Source organism: Spodoptera frugiperda, chromosome 3, assembly GCF_023101765.2.
Source record: "Spodoptera frugiperda isolate SF20-4 chromosome 3, AGI-APGP_CSIRO_Sfru_2.0, whole genome shotgun sequence".
In the NCBI taxonomy this organism is placed as follows: domain Eukaryota; kingdom Metazoa; phylum Arthropoda; class Insecta; order Lepidoptera; family Noctuidae; genus Spodoptera; species Spodoptera frugiperda.
The window spans coordinates 2,382,031-2,405,256 of NC_064214.1; the positions used below are offsets into that span (position 1 = coordinate 2,382,031).

The following is a 23,226-nucleotide window of genomic DNA, read 5'->3' on the forward strand; positions in this document are numbered from 1 at the left end:
CCCCCCTTCCTTGCAACTGATTAGCTCAAAAGTTAATTTTCAGTAAATAATATGCAAGTTTAATGTATTTTTTTAATTTTATCGATAACTGGTCAACACTAATATAATATTACGTAGGCACATGCTTATACATAAATGATAGCCCAACCTTTTCGTTTTGAAGATTAGTTTATTTTCAAAATGACAACAAAATATTCATAAAAACAATAAGGTCCATTGACAAAACTTACTATAATATAATGCACATTCACTACTGACTTTTAGTCTTGGCATGCAAAATTTAATTTAGTATTGTAATTTGGATAGAGCAGATAAAGTGTGGCACTAAATTGGGGAAAAGGATGAAGCATTGAAAAACGAATTTCTTACACAATTTATTCGAACCAGATAATTCATCATTGTAGTTCATTTGTTTAAACGCTTATACGGTAAGTAGGTAAAACGAGCTATATCTAATGCAAAATGAAGTACTTAAAATCAAATTCTAGCTAAAAACTGACATTCAGTTACTAATATAATTGCACCAAGTAATAACAGAAAATGCTTAGTAAATAACTTATACTAAACTCCCTAACTTTCTGATTCGTAAATAAAAATATAACTTGATTTAATAATATATTAATTTTGATTTCTAAAATAAATATTCAACAACTTTCATTCCCAGAAACTTTTCTCGTAGGTACTTAACGTTTGAATAATACTTAAAACTAAATAAAATCCATAGCGTTCTCACTATCATAAACATAATTATTATGTATAACTAGATGCTAATTAATTCCAAGTGTAGACATGACTCCTGCAGCGAGCCAGCGCATCACGACCATAACTAAACGCACACATTCAACCACCGGACCAACTACTCGCGAGCAATAATTTCATTCAAACTATAATAGTAAAAATACATTTCTGTGTAAAATAATAGTAAAATAGTTATCTGAAAGGAAATAACAAGGAATAATAAAGAAATAAAAATATAGAATCTGATTATCTAGAAGTCGGTCAGGGTGCCGTTGACTACGAAGCTTTTGACGTCAGTGGTATTCCGGGACTCATAGTCGGAGATCTCCTCGATGACGAGGTCGTCGGTCTTGACAGGTCCGGGAGGGAGGAGGTCGAGCAGTTCCCCGAGCTTGCGGCCCGTGGATATCAGAGTATTGGTGAGGAAGCCTTTGTTGTCGTTGATGTTCAGGTCGGTATCGTCTTCTGTTTTGAACTTGGTATCTATCTTGTAATAGTGTCCGTAGTTCTCTTCCTTGACGATAGGTGGCATGTATTCTCCGTCGTTGTAATCGAGGTCCTGTTTTTTCATGCGTTTCTTGAGGTTGGGTGGCCAGTCCTCATCGATAGGTAGGTCGACGTAGCCTCCGGCGAGCACCTTGTGCGTCTCCGTGTTCTTCACGACCTGGTAGTCGTGGTCTGAGTGTGGGCGGTTGAATGTGATCAGCTCGTCCATGTTGAACTCCCCGTCATCTATCACTGTCTCATCGAGCGCCATTTCTGAAGACAAACATGGATACATTAGTAAAATGTTTTGTTAATAAAAATATGGTGAGAACGATGTGATTTACCTAAAAGAAAACAGTTACAGAATTTCTAAAGGCTTACAGACTAACATTGCCGGATTTGTCTACCTATACTTTTGAGTAAAAATAGCGCTTTATTACACACTTTTTTACCATATTCAATAAAGGAAGTTAAATCGATTTACTCCATATAAAAACTTGAGACAGTTTTTGCTTGCTTTCAAAAATGCATTGTGTTACATAAATATTGTATTGAAACGCGAAACTAGTGCAAACAATTATCCATGGCTTTCGAAACGTTGCAATAAGAAAGTCTACCCGTGAATTCGTCCATAACGAACATCATTTACGTAAAACGTTAAATTGGAAGTCAAAATGTTTATTACATTTACATAACTTCTGATACCGTGTGCTTGACAACGGTCGCGAAATCTTATATCCGTGTTTATTACTCATTGATAATGATTATCACCATTTCGTATAAAAAGTTGAAAGATATCTACTATACTATAAGGATGCTATTTCACACCTTGTAAATAATATAGGTTTCATATCTGTGTTGTTTGTTGAATTGATCACTAGTATAAGGAAGTATCCCCATTGAGGAAATTCATCATTACATTATTATACTAAACATCTATCATTCGATATTGTCTTAAGAAACCTGTAACACTTATAAACGTTACATAGATCAACGCTCACCGTAAAATAAAACGTTTGTCTGAATTTGGTTAAAACCGGATACAAATCTAGCTAGCTAGAAAATGGCGCTAAAACAACGCTCTATAAAGCACATTTTTGTCTTACATAACATTTTGAGTCACTACACGATTTGTCACAATTTAGATTATTGCGTATACAGTTCCCTTAGTATGAGTTTGCTTTAGAGCGCGTTCGGCGCTCTGATTGGCTGGTTTATTCGAGCCGGCCAATCAGAGCACGCGCTCTAGTTTCGATTACTTTAAACGTAAAGCAAACTTGTACTAAGGAAACTGTATACAGTTCAGTAGTGTCAAATAAAAACTAAATACATAAATTACGTAATGACGAATGTGCTATCTACATAAAACAAAGTTCACGACCGATCTATCGGCCGGGTTAGTCGGAGAAGTAAATTGATAAGATTTCACGTTCCAACAAGCGTGTGCTTAGAAAGTTTGTTGTTATAACAAATTGAATGTGTCAGCTATTTCTTATTATTGTATGAGTAAGACATTTTGTTGACCTTTTCTTAACTATGTTAAATAGATATGAGACTTTCTTGAGTATTGATCAGATTTAGTTCGTGTTATTAGTTCTAGATACACAATCATGGATCGTTCACGAGTATTCACGACTTATTTTAGTGGTATTAATTGTATCTTAATAACATGTTAAGTAGACTGGCTGTTGTACTTAAGTTTTACTAAAGACGGATACTTTGTGGAGTTTTAACCAGACTTGACGCAATATTTGATGTGACATGCGGAGTTGCGGACACTCTAAGCGTAACGTGTTACCGAAGCTCCAGTTCAAAGTCCCTAAGAGTATGCCACTCTCTTGCCTTTCTCAGCGCAAGAGAAGTCATTGGATGATCCCCCCCCCCCCTCAAAAAAGGCATGTAAAAATAACTCTATTTTATCTGGCTAACTTTACTTAACCTGGCCTTGATTTATCCGACTTACATCCTAGGTAGTTAAATAAGTGAGTACTTACTTGAAGCTGAGAGAAGCGCTCGTGTGACTGCGGGCGAGGTGGCGGGCGTGTCAGATGCTCGTGGCCTGATCTCCTCGCGCATTGACGGCAGAGCTACCAGGGCCACTGACAGCAGCAGCACTAGGAGGCAGGTGGCTGGTTGCGCTGACTTATTTGTGGAGCCACCCGTGACGCCCGTTAGGACATTCTGGAAAGATAGCGAGGGTTTTCGTTAAAAAATGCTAAGATAAATTACGTGGTACTTATAACACGAATGGTGAAAAGTGGGTGTACATTGTATAGTGACATTACGTGCCCAAATGTGCACCTCTGCACACCCGGACTGGGATAAAAGGTGTGATAATAAAAAAATATTAAACAAGGTGGTGTTATACAATTTGTTTGATTTAAACATTTAATTCTTTGTATAGATTTGGGTCCCCAAATCTGACTTTATAGAAGAATCAAAATAATTCTAGGTAATGTTCCAAAAGTATCGGAATTTAGAACGTAATGTGTACATCAATATTTTCGCGTATTAAAAGGTATGGCGTTAAGTTTTATATCTATCAGTCCACAAAATAGCAAAAATAAAGTTCATTTTCCCGAAAAGATGTCTACCTAAACATCCGAATGTCCTCCTCTAAGGACAAAATAAAGCAACATTGAACTAAACAGGTAATACACATATTTTCCTCATAGAACATATATTAATATTATTAGTTAAACAAACAACTTAGTTGAGCCACAACTAATTGTTATTCAACATTTGTTTATTGGCTAACAATTAGTAGGATCGTTTGAACAATAATGGTTGCAAATTAGTTATTAATACTACCTAGTGATAATATACCATAACTGACCTACGCCTATTATGTATGCTAAACTTTTGTTTATATCTAAATAGTCATGAATATGCTACTACTACAGTACCCATTCCCAGATCATAATAATGCCCAATTCCCCCTTCCCAATCTTCCTCATCCCCATTCCCGAACAACAACCCTTAAATTCCTAACTCCCAAAAAGCCGGTAACGCACTTGTAAAGCTTCTGGTGTTTCAAGTGTCCATGGGCGGCGGCGATTGCTTACCATCACGTAATACGTCTGCTCGATTACTATGTCTACTACTATGTCTCACTTACTATGTTTCTACTATGTCTCATAAAAAAAGGTGTAGCTAGTAAACCCTGTCTCCTAAATAACAACGCAGGAATAATATGCGGGAAGTTGTCGCTCTAATTTTTAAAAGCAAATAATTAAAAATCCGTTACACATTATGTAACTCATTAGCGGTGCAGTAAATTACTTTTGTATATAATACTGAAAGTATTGTAAACCACGCTGTATAGGTAGAATTGTAGAATTAAATTTCAAGTAATTTGCTGAAGAAATGTTGAAATGCTTATTATTAGAATGGCGCGGAAATGTGCCCAGTGTTGAGTAATCAACTAATCAATTCGGAAAAAAGTTATATTTACTTATTCAGCAAGAAAATTTAAATTTCTAAAAACCGTTAAATGAAGAAAACGTTCTTCCGCAAACAGAAAAAGATGCTCTTAAATTAAACTGCATTAAAAATCAATGAACCGAATCTTCTAACGGTTGTATCAAACAATTAAAAATAAAAGTTAGCAACACTGAATTGGTGTATCAAGATAAAAACCAGTTTAGATTGACCCCAATCACCATGTATATTGCACTGGAGCAAGATTCTACTTGTCATCGGTTTGACAAATCAGTACTTTCGTATTCGTTATACAATACCTATTGTGAGCGATTAGAAATGTACATACGGCTATTGTTACAAACGAGTCGTAGGTTTGATTGTTGAAAGTGAAATTAGGTACTGAGATTAAGATTTGAAGTTTGATTACCCTTAGTACGAGTTTGATTTAGACTTTAAATGAAAGCGCGTTCGGTGCTCTGATTGGTCGGTTTATTCAAGCCGGCCAATCAGAGCGCCGAACGCGCTCTCGTTTCGATTACTTTAAACGTATAGCAAACTCATACTAAGGGTACATAACATTTTAACATAGCATAACACACGGCACTTTAATCCCTAGACAGAGGCAGACATTTACAATGTAGTAATAAGACCACTGCTCATGAATATGAACCCCTAGCATGTCTTGAAACTAGTCAGAGTTCCTAAACATAATAATAACCCACTTTTAACCAGTTATGTTATAAGTCCCATTATAGAAGGTAAGCCAAATTTTAAACTCAGTGCTACTACTGAGAAGTCTTTGGACAGCCGAAAAATCCGTAAAAACACTTTCCACGGTCCAAAAATTTTATCAGAGATCTCATGTCTAAATACAACCTCACGCCCAACGAACCAGAATTGAAAATCCGTTGTAATGTTACAAAATAACAATAGGTAATACTTTAACCGACATCTATTAATTAAGTAATAAATAACGATATTTACCTGTAACCTCTTCAGTTGCGCTGAAAGAGACTGATTCTGTGACTGAAGAATCTTTATCCTCCTAATGAGAGTCTGGTTCTCTGCCGTGCATTGTTTGACTCTGAAACAAACACAAAATAATATAATAAAGATGTGCTATTTAGCTATGCTATGGAGATGTAATAGCTAAGCTGTGAAACTATGATAAATTATATTTATTTTTGCAACTTGATTACAATGTAACTCTTTTGCATGTCAGTGTGTGACCGTTTCCCTTGATATAAAGCTATGTAGCTGTGCTTGGAAGATGCGCAGCTCGAGTATGCTATGTATCGATAGTAGCCATCTATAGTACACATCTTTCCTTATAAAAGCAAAGCTTAGTTGAGTCCGTTTCCACCAGTGCTATGCTATGTGTGCCAATGAATATGATTGGTGGAAGCCAAACGCATCCACAGCAACGTAGCATAGCTCATTTCTGGTGGAAAAGCACTCATATTGTTAGGTATTTCTGTAATATTTTTTCAGGTACAGCCTACAATTTCTTGTTTGATTTTCAACCTTAATGCTTCTTTACTAACGATTAAATATACCTATTTAGTCCTAAAGGACAGTCGCATTTTAGGGTATATTTTTGTGAAAGGAAAATCTTTTTTGATTTCAACTCTATTGCATAGTTATAAAGTTGTAATTACAGTACAGTGTAAGTTGCGTACACCAAGCTAATCTTTAGTGAAATATTTTTATTTGATTTCCAACCTTAAAGTTACGTAATAAAGTTGTAATTATAGTGTCTGAATGGCGTCTTTACGTTCAAGAAGGTTTTATGTAATTGGAGGTTAAATGTAAGTATTGTCTTTGTAATAATGATTGAATGCATTGTCTTAAGATGACAAGTAATTTCTGCTATTGTTGGTTTTCAGGAAATAATGTCCAATGAAGAAATGTTCTAGTAAAATCTGTGTAACAAATTATATTTATGTTTTGACTCGACTTAAAATATAACGCGAAAGTTTATCTGGAAATACACATTAATTACTTCTTCAAAAGCAATAGTAAATGAAAATAATATCATGTCATGCCACACCATGCCAATAGTAAATGAAAATTATATCATTCCATGCCACGCCATGCTAATAGTAAATGAAAATAATATCATGCCATGACTAATTTTGTGGAACTCTTAATGTTATTCGATATTTATCCACTAAGATATTGAAATTATGCAAAGAAGCTCAGTTTTAACAAAATGTGTTGTAAAACACCTACGCTCAAGCATATTGAGAAAAGAGGCTTAATGTTACCTAATTACGTCATTGGCCTGACAGAGAATCTCATTGCCCTTTGAATTTCAATAAAAAGAAAACAACGAATTTACTTTTTCATTGGTTCGAAATTTAAATTATTTGCGTATGAGAGAACTAGACATTGGAAAACAAAAATAAACTATTCCAGAATTCGGAATTAAGAAAAACAATGTTCTCAATTTAAATTTGAAAAACCAGACCCGAAATATTCAGAATGAATTTATTTCAAGGACAGTTGAATAACTATTCAGTGTTTAGTCAATTCTATCTAAAAGTTGACAAATTAATATTTATTAGTACTTAAAGCCTCGTCCCCACTAGGAACATTTGTCGAGCGACATATTGTGTCCTCAGAGATGTCGGGCGACGTCCGACAACATCGCCGCGACATTGTTGACTGTGCGACAAGGAACAGTTTCAACAACAAATATTCGCTCGACAAATGTTTCTAGCGAAGATGAGGCTTAAATACTTTGCTTATTATAGTCATACATTTAGAATTCAATAATCAGATAATTGTGTTGTTAAAAGTTAATACGAAAAAGTAATGTAGCTAATTATAATAAGGTGCAAAATCGCATGTCTTTTCAGCAAATTCGCCTTCACTAGAATAGCGTGTGTGTTGCATATTACTTCATGAGTGAAATTGAATCGTTATAGGTTGTAATTATCTTTATAACATTTTCTAATGACTTCGAAGCTTGATATACTGTTTAAAGTCGCTTTTAATCAAACTTTTACTTGCATTAAACGATAAATTAATGTGTATAAAAAAGGAATCAAGTTTTTGACCGACCCAAAATTACACTTACTATTCCTGAAACCTTTTGGTTACAGTTTTCCAAAATATCAGTAGTAAATAATTTACCAGAAACTACCAAATTGGGAGAAGTTAGTACTACACTACATTTGGACCTGGCAAGAATTATTTAAGTAATCCGTATTGAGCAAGCGTGGTGATTAATGCTCAAATCTTCTGCGTGAGAGGAGGGGCATTTGGTCAGCAGTAGCTACTTATAGGCTGTTGATGTGATGATGTGTTTTGCTTTAACAAAAACTTCGGATGAAAAAAGAAGTAATATTTTTATCTATTTACCTGTCTTCAAGCCCGTCAACATACTCCTTCTTTCTCTTACGGGAATCTTGAGCTGAGATCTTATTTCTGATTTTACGCCGAATCCTCTTCAATTCCCTCTCTTCATGCTTAGTAAGAGGATAGCTGGTGGGTAGTGTGATTCCCTCCTTCGCCAACAATCGTCGCTCCTCGGCTGTTAGAACGAGACGGGGATATCCGTTCTTTCCGTCTGGCACAGCGTCCTTGTGGTCATCGTCATCGTCGCTACGTTCACTACCTGAGTCATCTGGATGGGACAATAAAGTTAGATTTGTTTATGACAGGACAAGAGTCTTTATGAAGAAGGTGTTTAGGTGCAAATAGGTTTGGCAGATCATAATAACAAGTCGTAAATATAGTAAAGAGTTGTCTTAACGAGAACGTGGACCAACTATAATACCCTTTACGCTTGTACAAATGGACTTTTCTTTAGTTCTTAAAAGAAAGGCAATAAGTAGTCACATTTTATAGGGTGCTTAAAATCGAACATGACTCCATGTTCTGTGGTCAAGTCAAAATAACGAACCCTAGATTAATCAATACCGGACTGATGGAACTACACAAGTTTTTGCATATAAGGTAAAAGAAGCAGTAATTCAAAATGTCAAGAAAAATACAATCGATGTTAAAAAAGGTACAATTTGTGGGTGAGTGCGGTATAATGATGGGTTACATGAATGGGTCTTATTTGGCTACCCTTGGCCTCAATACAAAGTTGTTCTGCCCTCCTGAGAATTACCGTACAACTTATTGAATATCATCAATATTCTTATTCCCTAAAGTAATCAACGAAAATGTCCATATTTATATGACTTTTACATGTTTTCGTGATTTGAGAAATAAGTTACAAAATACAAGTTCTCTAGTATTTGGAATCATAATATTGGACTGTAACTGTAGCACTTCAGAGCACAGATATACGATAATTATATTTATTTATTGTTTATGTATTATAAATTATGTATTTCACTCAACTTGGCGAAAGGGGCAAGAGAAAAACATTATTCTAATAAGTCCGGAGAAATCAAATGTAAATTTATTTCTCATGGCGTTTACCGTTACCTTTCAGGTATATCAAGGTGACTAAATAAACTAGAGGCTAACATTAAAATCGACCCACGTCTTACAATCTATATTTTAAATACCAATCCGTCAATAAAGCCATGTGACATTTAAAACTTTCGTTTGAGATATATTTTCGACAGTAGACATTAAAGAAAGTAAATATTTAATGAGTCCAACGACCAGTTTAGCCGGTTGACTTGTTATGTCACTACGAACGAACAATTGATACCAATCAGCCATAACGAGCCAGTCTATTGAATATTAGAACTAGAATTTTATAGGCACACGGATTTCATCATGTGTGAATTCTATCCTATTTTCCATTACTGGAATATGTAAAATTATTTAGATGTTATTTGACGGTAGACAGTGATCAACCGAATATATCAATGTTTTTGCTTCAAGACTCGCAAAAGTCTGATTTTTTTGAACAAGTCCTAATATCACAATGCATAATATAAAAGCTACTACTAATATTATAAAGGAACATTTCTCACCGCAGTTGTTTCCATTGTGTTCATAGTCATAGTCGCGGGCCTCGACCTTCAAGTCGTGCAGTTTGCTCTGAGATAAAAGATTAGCGGCAGCCAGTTTGATGTTGGAAGCGTTCTTCAAGTCCGCAGCATTGATGATCTTGATAGACTTCAGGTCTTTCATGTCTTTTATCGTAACTGGAAGGAGAATAGAACGAGGGTTGCCGGCCATTGGAGCAACGCGGATCACTCGTCTTTGCGGGGCTACGCTTTCAACGGGCTTGGAGTACACCTTAGTTTGGGGGTTCAGTACTTGGATGTTAGCCACTTTAACTGGCTTTTGGGGCTGTGCCTTCACCACCAACTGGGGTTTCGGCGTGGTGGTCGAACTTGCCGGGATTCTGATCGTGGGCTTCTGGACTTTTGGTTGTACCGCTACTTGTGGGGTTTGAGAGAGACGCCGCTTTCTGTTGCCTTTACCTGATACATTGGGATTTGTTACTCATTGGGTAAAAAAGCAAAATAAAACTATCCATGTCCCAATGAAAATATAAGTATAATAAATCGTGCTAGCATAAATAAAGTGCTTACAATTAAGATAAATGCGTCGTTAATATAACTACATGCGCAGTACGAACTATTCTTAATATTAGTAGCATGCATTGTGTAGGGGCCATTGACCATTTGTTCTAAGTAATATATCGAATGCCAAAAGAATTTCAATGGAATATGTCTATTATATTTCCAGTCTGATACAATTACGTATAAATTCTTTTTGACATTAATATATTTGCTCAAGTGTCTTGAAAATTGGTGAAGAGAATATTTGAAGGTCGCTATTGAAATTCGATAAACGAAAAGAAGATAATGTGTTATAGGTATATACTGTTATAAAATAATGCGAGTAGCTTGATTTCGAGTCTTAGATAAGAGAGCCTAGTGCTTGTATAATGTTCATGTTATTTGCGAAGTTGGGGGCCACGTGTGACTAGATATTTACGTAAGAGTACGTTTGATACTGGGTATCTGCGCAACAAACTTGTATGTCCTACCTATACTTATTTATAGATAGATATCATACGCGTGTAGATAGAGCGCTAGACTATGTCTAGGTGCAATTTTAGTCTGTGTCAATTGCCTATAAAGTCCTTTCTTTGACTTTGAGACCGCGTGAAGAATTAAAGTATTTCCATCGATATGCTATGGTGATATTAAATGCCTATAAACATTAGCTACGGTGCCAGTTGAAGGCTTAATAAAGTAATAAATTATTGTGTTTTCACGTGTTGCTCCCCGTGGCGTATAAATACACAAATATTTGAAGTTCTGAAGCCATTATATAAATGCAAAAGAGTCTATAAAAGCAGACAAAAGATACAATTCAATGTCACCCGTTAAGCTAAAATTATACTATGTTAAAACCACATTAGCCGGCCAAAGCATTAGCAGAGAAGTATAAAAGCAGGCTACAAAAAAAAAAAAAAAATCAACTTACCAGGACTTTGGAATGTATTTTTGTTAAGGAATCCGGGAACAACGTTTTGTTCAAAGTTCAACATGTCGAATGTGTCATCGACGACTTCGGTTGAGGAGTTGGAGACATCGCTGGTGTCTTGGATGATGACATCCTGGACATTGCCGGGACTGGTCGGCTCCAGGCCAACGGGGGATGTGCCTGCGTCCTCATCGCAAGAGTTTTGTATCAGGAATGGAGAGAGTTGCTGTTCGAAGTCACTGCAAAGAGGATTTAGAGTTAAAGCTAATGGTGTTGTAGAATCTTATTGTGTAATGTGTATCTATTGAGTTTTACTCTTGTTCCCTAACAGGTAAATGAGATTTAAGAACTGCTGATAATTGGGCGAAATTTCACTTTTACCAACCATTTCGGAAGATGGGTAACAGGAGTAACATAAAACAATATGTTACGTGCAGTAATGTGCACCTCTCTGCCTACCCCTTCGTGGATAAAAGACGAGACGTTGCATATATATGTTTGACAGATGCCAAAGGGTATTTTAAACGTAAACAACCGAGTAAATGTTACCTATTGCTAATACTGATTTTGAAACTAGAATATAAACGAGGGATTCTTCCACTGCAAAGGAATATAGACTTTAACAAATAATTGCCTTAGAATACGATTAAATAAATAATCGTATAGCATAGTTTAGTATAGTAAACGACGTTATCATACAACTAACACGTGGTGACCGTGACCTTCCTAAAGCCACAAGGTCACAAATCAAACCGAATCGGAATTTAAATCGATTCTTTCGAGATGAAAACGAGATTATAACACCTAAAATATACATATATTTTTATAGTCCTACTCTGAACTCAATGCCTATCTGTAAAAGGATAGGCCACAGAAAGTTCTACAAAGAGATGAGTGGAAGGAGGGTAGGGAGGCCTTTGCCCTGCAGTGGGACGACCATGGCTGAAAAAAATAGTCCCTAATACTCTTAGTAATAAATCTACCAAAAACTATTATTAGAACTTATAACGGGATATTTACCATGTTTAATGTTTAAGTTAATCCGTGATCATGGCGCTTGCAACAGTGCCGAAATATCGGAAACTCGCTAAAATTAATAAACATGGTAAATATCCCGTTATAAGTTCTAATAATAGTGTTAGTGACCATGTCAGTTTAAAAACATCTACCAAAAACCTTTACAAAACAACTTAATACGTACGTAATGAGCTCATACACGCAAGCCCTTCGAGTATACTGAACTTTGAAGTTGTTATTTTAATAATATGAACAGGGAAAATACCAGGGTCCTATGACATAAACGTTATTACCCATAAACGCGTGCCAAACGTTTATAAACACCTCTGTATCCTTATCATATCAAAGAGCGTATAAAAAAAGATATTATGGCAAAACCCGCAGTAAGTATCGGACTGTGTATCTGTCTGTAAATATGTATTATCAATTCTTATGTTATTGAATACTTATTAGTAAAATACAGTTGTTTTATTATCGGCTGGTGACTGTTTCGCTGCTGAATTAGGGACGTCCTCTATATAAAAAGGATTTTTTTTTGGTTTAAGGGGGGAAAATCATCCAATGACTTCTCCCGCCTTGGGCGAGGCAAGAGGGAGTTTCAGACTCTTACTGACTAAAAACCACTCCGTTCCTACTCCTGCTCGCAGTCCACAACTCCGGAACATAAAGAGGGATTTGGCATAATATCCATGCCCAGCAAACAGGTTTGAGGCAACGGTTTAAAAAAAAACAGGTTTAACAGATATCGTTTTAGCTAACAGTTTTCTTTTAATATCATTATAATACTCTGCCGTCATGGTCTACCACGTGTTTACCACCATTCCGACTTGTCCTTTATTATTAATTCATATGTTGTTCGTAAAAGGGGTTGTTTATGACGGACGATCGATTTTCTATGCACTTGACATACATTCGGAAGCTCCAACGCTTTTCCCCGCTGACCTAACGGAGTTCAAGCTAATGAGTCGAGTATTTTTACCAACGACACGACACATTGCCTTTAAATGTACAACCACGTGTTAAAACGTAAGCAAGTACTTTTACTTACTTTTTAGTTTAAAGCAAAAGACATTTGAGATACCCCTTTGGAATTTTTGTATAGACAAAGCATTTAACTCCGTGACAGAGAAGATAAATGATCCTATGAAGAAGAAAAAACCTCTATCAATTCTTAACAAAAAGCTGTCGAGAGACCAGACTTTTGAAATAATTTTCCACATAGTAACCAGGGCACTTACGCACATAGAAACGACAATCAGTGAACCGCGACTTATTTCGTGTGGGCTTCGTTTCTCATTAATCAGATATATCTGGAACCTTCACAAGTTATTTACTGACCTACTGAACGGGAAAGAAAACGCTTATTCATTATGAATTCTCTTACAAAACTGGATGAAAATCGCGTTGGAATATTGCCAAATTTTGCAATACATTGAAGGAAGGAAGATAGTAGAAAATAAAAGGAAATAATACATGAATGTCCTGTGAGATAGATTCCATTGAAGATGTAGGTTACGATGTCCACTTGAGATGGGGTGAATTGTGATGTCAAGGGCTTTGTCGCACGCCCGATTTAACGAAGTATTGTAGGGGTCAACTTGTATTAATACTGTTACTGCGTAGTCCAGTAGGAAAAGACATTTTTTGCACACTTTGAGGTGTATTGTCTTGTAATAAAGGTCATTATTTATTGAACAAATTAGGCGTATTAGAGCTGAATGTACTGCCGTCTTTAGCTGCGGCATTTTCTTTTTACCGTTTAGTATGGTTAGACAACCTTGCAAAATGGCATTTTTCAGAAATAGCACCTAGGTATAAAAACCAAGACTAATGTGAAAAATATGTGCTTGTTTTAATAACAATTTCTTTCTTCGCTTATCAACGAATTGCGCACGGCATTGAGCTAATAATCGTTACGGCGCAAAAATATAAGTAGGCATTCAAAATAACAAGGCTCTTTCTGGTGAAAGAGAAATGGCTATTGCACTAATGTAGCCATTTATTATAGCTAAGTTACGTACCAAATATCTCAATAATACTTTCTTAGAACTGACAACTCTACTCATAACTTCGTGCTTAGCAATCACGTTTCAACCTTTACCCACTAAGAAGAGGAGAAAGACTAAATACGTAAGTGATGACGTGTAGAGTCCATAAAAGCCGATACAGTTAAAAGGTGAGCTGTCGATTTTAAAAAGAAGCAAAAAAGATATCCGTTTGCGCCTACCGCAAATAAATAGAACTGTTAACGGCAGGAGAGTGATGAATCATTCCCTATTGAAGACCGTTCACTAAACAAAAAAGTTGCTACTTAAAACTTTGCCCGTTCGCTCTCGAGTTTTGACGGCATGTCAGGAAGTGAAAGGCAAATAAATATGATATTTCAGACACACGTAGGCACTGCACGACGGCTTTGGTGCTTTCCAGAAGTCTCGTATCGATTGAGACATTTAAGTATACAGATAGTGTGTTGTTATATCATAATCTCACCGATATGTACTACAGCAAATCATCGCCAATTTTACTGAAAATTATGACAACATAAACAGCAATGTCATTGAGGATTTCAAAATTGGGTAAAACTGTCTTTATCAGGCATCATGACATCTTAAGGGCACCCTTATCCACGCATTTTTCCATATAAAACACATAGCTTAACTGAGTCCATTGCCACCAGTGCTAAGCTATGTGTACCAATGAATATGATTGGTGGAAGCCAAATGCATCCATCACGTTAGACATTTGCGCTTGCCAACAACTAAAGAAGTAATTATAATTACCATTCTTCAACCATTTAACATTTTTTACATAGATAAAAAATATTTTTATGTGTAGGACGATAATTTGGTCGAACATTAAATGCACTTTCTGTGTATTTAGGTTATCAAAAGTATTGCGCACTTGGAGATACGAGTTGTTTTCACTTCATATCTTGTCGCGGACATATTTTTTTTAATAATATTCTTAACAACTTATAGGGCTTTATCAATACGTTTTAATATCAATATGTAGTACTATACTATTTTTTATAACAACGCAATTGAATTAAGATATTAATTTGATATAACAGCCAAGGTTCGTTTGCCGATATTATCATAAAATTGAAGGTAAATACCTATAAAACTTTACCTAAATCACGTATGGAATTATGAACACATATGTATTGTTATGTACCATGAAATACAAACACATAATTAAGGAATGATTCATGTATTAATGTAACCATTTTGTGTGGACAAAATCGCTTGCTATCAAGATAAACATTGGAAAAATACAGATTGGGAAATAATAGCTCGTGTATCGCAGAATTAGATACACAAATACATACATATTTTGTTTTCGAATGGAAATACTTATGACCGGACAATTGGATATCAAAAAGCAGGAAGCTATGAAATGTACGCATCAAAAATACCGTTCATACATCTCGTTTATTACTTTAACTTCTCTTTACTGATTACTACCTACTTTAAATAGTTACCCGGTACATTTAACCCTGAATAAAGGACATCAACCCACTAAAAGGTCAAGTAAAGGGCGTCTTAACTTTTCTCCATACCATCTTTAGAGCGCGCAAACAATCATGAATTTTATCTGAACAATTTATATGATAAGCGTCGCAGTAAATATTACATTGTGTCGCTGCTACTGAGAGAAATTGTACATAAGAAGGTATGGAGGTGACTCAGGCAATCCTGTTAACTAATAAAATCAATCTTGCTATGCAAATTGCCATTATTTAATTTCCATTGATTGATAACGTAGTTAGTTACATTCCGTTAGATTGCAAATGGAGTAAAATGTGTTGAATATGATAGTTTATAATTATGTAAAAATGAAAGAATAATATTTGCATAGAATGTTACAGAAGACAATGAAGGACAGAGACTGAAACCTATTTGCTTTCAAAACAGTTGGTAAACAAGTACCTAGTAAAGTAGTAACTAGTACATCCAAATAATCGCAGTTGTCTGCTAGGTAAAACATAAAAATAGATGATGGGGGTCTCATTATAGGTACACCGGACATACCCGTATCAGCGTCTACTAAAAAAATCCCGCCATGAAACCGTGTCGCATTTACAACTAGACAAACAAAAGCATTCAGTAAACATAATTTAATTGTTATATCATTGTGGCAGTATGGGATTGGTGGAGATAAAGCATTACGTGTATCTCAAATAAAAAGGAAAAGGTTGGCTGATGAAATAAATGCGAAATGATGACGACAACCTTCAGGCCTGACATTCTCGAGTGACTCATTTGGTCTGCGGTAAACATTGATTCGACTCCCTGATTTTATTCGCATGCTGCGTTTAAAACGTCGCCTTTATAGTCTTAAGTAGCTTACAAATTCTCTCAAAGTGAATTCATAAACAAAATAAATACAAAGAGATGCTTTCAGAAGATTAGCGAGTCTAATTAAAATATTAAGCATACTCCTGCCTCTTTTTTGCATCGAAAAACGAACATTACGTTCTTTAAAAAAAATTGGTCGTGAGAATATATGAACGTGAATCACATAGATATAAATGTGTTATTAGTTTAACCTAGAAATGCCCTTTAGTCAACCTGTATCGTTTAACTAACGTGTCGCTTTGAATAGCGTGTTTTCAACCGTTTACACGGGTCTTTGTGTTATATACTAGTTATTGATATAACATCTATGTTATTTACTTATTTACGTAGATAGGTTTCCACACGTGTTGACCTCAATGTAACGAATGTAGTCCAACCTTTTTACTTTGTTTTCTATTAAGTTGTAGGTAATGTGTGCGAGCGTGTTATTGCGTTATCAGTTTATTTTTACTATGTTTAATAACTTGATAATGTCGAGACAGTCTCAATGAGACTGAGATATAGCAACATTCTAGTGAAATCTTTCCAAATCCTTGCAAAGTATACAAGAGAAGGACAACGCTAACAAAAGAGTACAGAACACGCGAAGACACTTCAAATACCTTCCCCATCAACAGTAATTTGTACTAAAAGGCATTAGATAAGAACCGTAATAAATAAACACGAGACCTTCAGAATATAAGTGATAAAAAATTTATTGTCCAGACTTCAGACACGATTTCCATAACATTTTCTTCTATAAATAAAGCCATTGAACTAAAATCGGGTGACAACAGAACATTACTTCAAAAGCTATAATGTTTTATCGATATGCATCGTGACATAAGATGTACCTATAACCTTTGCTTAGAAAAAAAAACAAATTCTTATCGCGTACCACTCCGTCGCTTTGGCACTGATTAGAATACTAAACAACAGAGTGTCAGTAACATTGTATACTTCACAAAAATAAATTGGTCACACGCGTACCATTGCATCAACAGACACTTGAGTCATTGGCTTCATAACGGACCTATGATTGGAAGCAATAGATAAAATGTGTTGCTGTACGTTGCCAGCTTCGTGCAAACTACGCCCATACGACTAACAATGCCGGTTGACCGGCCCGGCCGGTGAATGGCGGACATTTGAAGTTCAATTTCTTCGCTCAATCGTGACACTTCTAGTACTTGTGTTAAACCGAGTTACATCTTTGAAGTTATGTTCTATTTACGGATACTAAAGTACCTTGATGACTGTTCCTGCTCTATGCACTTGAATATCCTTTAAAAGGAAAACTAACTTTCTGTCTTCAATAAGGTTTTGAGGTTATTACTCTTTTAATATTAGTCAGCTTACGTGTTGCGACGCCATTCCATAAAGAATTTAATGAAAGTATTTCTGAATCAGTCTAAAGACTTTCCTATTCCTAAATACTTAAACAGTTCGTAAGCATTGCAATAGCCAGAATTGAACACGTTTTTGAACATGTTTACGAAACGTAAAGTCGTCTCACAGGTATTCAAAACCTTGTTCATTAACCCGAGAATAGGGAGGACCTGTCCGACGGCTTTACGATTTGATAGTTTTATTAGCGAAACGCTAAATTGGGCTTTATTGTACGGCAATAGAGTTCCTTGAACTTGACTTAGCGGCACTCATGACAAATATTAATGTGTTTGTGAGAGAATCACTACAAATCTGCGCATTTCTTGTGTTACGGAGTTGAGTCCACTATTACGAATGTTTTGTAACAATCCAATAATCTTACTACGGTAAGCGTGTTACACTAATTGAATTTTAAAGTTGGCCTAATTTAAGTCCTGTTACATTGGCCTTATGCGGGTTGGTGTAGACAAGTTGAATTATGTAAGGCCTGGGTAGAATATTATTCTACAAAAGGTTTTTCCTTATTAATATTTTAGAGGTTATCATGAGGTCTGGTTTTATTTAGAACTTTTCATATTTGGAGTAACCAGCAAAAGTGTATGCTTTCGGGGAATTCCAGGTACTGTGTTATATTTACATTAAACATTTTGCTATTATTTTCCTGTGCAATAAAGTACTCATTGAAACGTTGCGGTACAAAATGGCGCTCATATTCTTAGTAATCTATTCAAATTGAATAAAACAAGCGCTAAAGGAAGTCTGTTTCCAAGCCAATTACTTATCTGGCGTAATACGGGCAAAGTGTAAATGTACTAGTGTACCTAACTATAGACTATAATACTGTTTTTAAGTACTGCAAGGACACTAGAAATGGTTGTGTTGTTCATTTACTAGTCATTGTTTTGAACTAGCCAGGCATAGTTTGTTTTTTCAGCTAAATGCTACAAAACCACAAGGTAATTTGTTCATAGAGCGTATTTATTTTGATTACTTTTTTTTTGTAATTGGACACGCAAGATTTTGTTACACTGTAATTATGGTGGTATTGTTGCTGTTTAAGTACTAAGCTGGGTCTGGATACTTATTGGGTATTAGGTACACTCACGCAACAAGATTGATTGTATTAGGTGTTTCTACGCTTCTATACTTATTGGGCTAGCTAAAGATAGTCCAAACAGGGTCCAATGTACCCATAAAGGCCAATGTTCAACGTTTATGCTTTCAGGTTGTAGTTACATAAGTTAAAAGATATAATTCTCTGCGCATTCGAGTTAATGAGTTTACGTAACCTATACATAACATGAAAAACACATTTTTTTAATTAATATCAAAATGTATTTCGAGCTAAAGCGATAACGAGTGCGTTGTTTCTGACCAGAATGATAAACGAACATCTGTCTAAGCAATTTGTAAAGTCGGCTAAGTAAGTATTTTGATTAAGTATGCAGAAGCTATGTTGCTGATACATTAATTTATATGCTAGGTTTATACATGCATATGCTTCTATATGTAATTGTTAGACACGGGTCAGTGAACTCAACAATTACGTAAAAGGAAACTAGATTAGTAAAAATGTAGTAAAACTAGAAACTGTTTATTTTCAACGTTTTGAGTAATTTTACCAATGATAAATGAATGCAAGTTATTTGTGGATGAGGAAAAATATATTTTTCTTGTGTCTTTTTTGACCTTTTGATGCAGACTACGGCGTATGTAGTTATTGCGTTTCATAGTCTTATATGAAACTGGAAATGACCTGGTATCTCATCTCCACATTACACTATCGTCTACCTTACCGAACTAATATACTACGACATTTTATATTATGTTAAAACTTTCATAATATTAATTACTTGTGAACAAGTGCCTAGTTCGTTCTAAAAGTTAAATAACTTCACGCCGATACTAACTACCCAAAGATGTAAGACAATTGAATGAAGTTCACTCACTTTTCCCTTATTATTTTTAAGTCCCAATAGTCATAGATATGCAACGTCACGCCTTTTATCCGCGAAGGGGTAGGCAGAGGTACACATTACGGCACGTAATGCCGCTATACAATGTACACTCACTTTTCAATATTTCTGTTATAAGTCCCATGTACTATGAGCCTAGGTAGTCATAGACATTAAACATAAATATGAAGTAATAGCCAAATAACTTACAATTCAGCCGGGTCACTGGAGAGTCCGCTGTCTGAACAAGAGCTACTGATGGCTTCCGAGGGTTGTGACACATTCTCGCACAGGTTGAAGTCGGGTATAGCATCCTCGAGGAAGTTGAGTGATCCCTGCTCCAAGGAGAATATGTTCTCCAGCAGGTCATCAGACGTCGGCCAGGAGTCCGACTGCAAAGGACGATGGACGTCAGAATAGGACAGTACACTTATGATAAAATGGTATGACTAAAGAGAGATATGATAACTGTTTAATTAACTCATATTAGATTTAAAATATGACGACAAAATAACATGTCCTTATTGTAACTTTTGAAAAATAAGGATAATTTAATATTAAATGGATGCCAATTGCACCAAAACCTCTCACACCTCCCACCAAAATCACCTATTGTTTCCCTAAAGTGGAGAATCAGTTTTAAAAGTAGTTAGCTGCCTATTTATACATAGTTATTATATGAAAAGGAGAATTCACCACATCACATTTTTGGGCATATATTTTAGAGCATATTCATACATTTGTTCCAATACATTTTATGAAATTAATCATAACAGGAATGTGGGTTGGCTGATTACACTAACTATTAAAAACTGGCAGTAATGTTATTGCGAAACCCTACATTATTTTAAGTAGCTAATTATGTGATAATTGAAACTAAATGCTTTTGCTAATTAAGGAAAAAAGCAATAATTTCTAAACATTATGTATTGGCATATCAGTACTACCTAATACACCATGCATAGCCTACAGACCTTACTATTTAACTGTACAGTTATAAGGTAAGGTCCGCTATAAGGATATTTAAGGTAAGGTCCGCTATAAGAAACTTAATTTATGAAAATAATTTCAAAGCACTTTGTATAACAAGCAGTATGCAGTACAGTAACACAATTCGTTTTTTGTAGTTAATTATATTTAACTTTTATAGCATTAACACATTAACCGCCACATAAGATACCGGTGACCGAGGCTTAGCAGAGGATTTGCCTTCAACACTTTTCTTTCAGCAGTTAATGCTAAGTAAAATAGGTACATTATACTATGGAGGGAAAGAAAAGCAAAAACAATGCAGGATAAACAACTGTTTGCAATCAGAAATTATCATTGCACAATGCAGAAAACACTTTAATCACTTTATCCTTTGGCTGATGTAATAAGTGATACAAAACATGAACTCATTAACCTACTTTAACCAACAACATTATTATTTACATTTAATAGGGGATAGTAGCTAGCATATTTATTTTAAGCACTGTTTTTATCTTTCTGGTCTATCTGCTGTACTCAGAGTCATTTAATTAATGGTTACTTAACCCAGTCCTTAGCAATTGTTTTCGATACAAAATCATTACTAAGGAACAGTTTAAGTAATCATTAAATGTCTCTGAGTGCTGTGGTATGCTTCTAAAGTTATATTGAGATTTTTAAAATAGTGATGAAACATGTTAAAGTCTTAGGCAGTTACTCGGAATGCAATTTCTCACCTAGTTACTAAAGAAATGTAGGTTTTATGAGTATGTTTTTCACAATAAACTTGACTCTCACCCTGTGCATAGAATATGTTATTGCATTTAAATGAAAAACTAATTAACATGGTAATATTATTGTACACTAAACAATTCAATATTAGATTCTAATAAGAATCAACTTGTATGACAAAGCGAGCCATTGTATAGACTTTTACAATTAAATTGTAAGCCTTTATTCTGTTCTTCATTTAGTTTAAGTACAAGAAAGTATAAATAAAATAATAAAGTACTTAATAAGACCACTTTTATGTTATAATCAGAAAAATGTGAGTCAAATAAGATTCTTATAAGATTCAAAAAGTAGTGTGAATTGGTTGCGCTCTTTGCATTTAATACTACTTTCATTTTCTCAATTCACTGAAGCCTTGAGTGAAAGGTAAAAATAAATTTCTTATTCATCATTTCATATTCATTTATCTACCTACATACAAATTATTATGATTGGCCGTGGAAATTCATCAAAACAAGGTTTCGTTATCATGTTTTAGTATTTTACAATGGTTCCTGTATATTATCATTTACTTTTAGATTTAGATACACTAAGTAGTACTGATATCAAATATAATTTTCATTGGTAAAACCGATAATTGTTTCTTAGCGGCCTTGTAAGATAATAATTGCTAGTCAACACCGGGTCTAATAAGAAAATTTCATTAATAATAAATAAATAAATAGGGTAAAAAACAACAGTTACCTCAAAAAGAGACATTAAATCTACTTTTTTATCCATTTTAAACACTTTAAGTTTGCATGGAGATTACATCAACACTATTAACATTGGTGAATCACACAAAACTGTTCGTTTGGGGAAAATTATCACTGAAAATTGTTTTCAAACACTTTCAAAAACACACTGCTTGTATCTGGTAACTGTACTTGTGAAGTTATTAGGTCCACCGGTGAATACTTAATGAAATTTATGCGGCATATGGAAGTGATAGCGACCGCATGGTGCCTAGCTGGCAAATTACACCTTGTTTACGCGGCTTACGGCCGGCGCGACGCAACTCCGTGACGCACTGCCTCGACTGAAGACTATACCACAACACAACACGCCCGTTAGGGGAAACCCTCGCTCCAATTACCGAGTATTAACTAATTAGATAAGGAAGACACGGGAATGTTAAGTTGCAGAGACCGCGAGTGAGCTACGTCCGTTCACGAAACCAAATGAACGTATAACGGTAAAAGTGGGAGCGTGAGTTCACGAAAGCTGTTCAACGAGGTTCGACAATCGCCCGGCGATCACTATTACTTCACCGCTCGACCACGGCACCGCGCGTACATTCTACTAGCCAAGTACCGACCCGGTTCATCACAATATCTGCAGAAGTGCGATACCTTATCAGTATACAGATTATTAAAAGTGTAAGATACGAACCATTAGGCCGTCCTGTTGAAAATTATCCATTTTAACTGGGTTCTTATTCACTTGTTGATGATCGTGGTCATTTCTTGTAAGATAATCCAGGATCCTATTCACATCGTCATTGTAAAGAGTCATTTCGATCTGACAAGATCCACATTGAGGTCATCGTAACTAACTGATCCTATTACAGGCACATTTTTTATAGGTTTAACACACACCAAAGAATTAATAATGCTTTTTGCAGCATTTACAACATTTTAAATAATTTATAATTTACAACATTAGTTTACAAAATAAAAAGCGACATGACATTTCTTCCCAACTTCCAACGTGGAAATAATGAC

The 23,226-nt window shown here is 35.3% G+C and overlaps 1 protein-coding gene across 2 annotated transcripts; it reads right to left on the minus strand.

The window, feature by feature from the left end:
* Positions 1-361: 361 nt before the first annotated feature.
* Positions 362-23,226, minus strand: LOC118274016 (uncharacterized). 2 transcript variants are annotated; one of them, XM_035591346.2, is made up of 8 exons: positions 22,895-23,226; positions 19,973-20,154; positions 11,065-11,303; positions 9,594-10,049; positions 8,014-8,278; positions 5,632-5,731; positions 3,219-3,405; positions 362-1,497 (listed from the first exon to the last, which is right to left on the minus strand). In XM_035591346.2, exons 1-8 carry the CDS (start codon positions 23,015-23,017, stop codon positions 989-991), a joined length of 2,061 nt encoding a protein of 686 aa, XP_035447239.2. In that variant the 5' UTR covers positions 23,018-23,226; the 3' UTR covers positions 362-988. The 2 variants fall into 2 exon arrangements, with proteins under 2 accessions (XP_035447239.2, XP_050561203.1); XM_050705246.1 differs by lacking the exon at positions 22,895-23,226 and adding an exon at positions 22,208-22,800.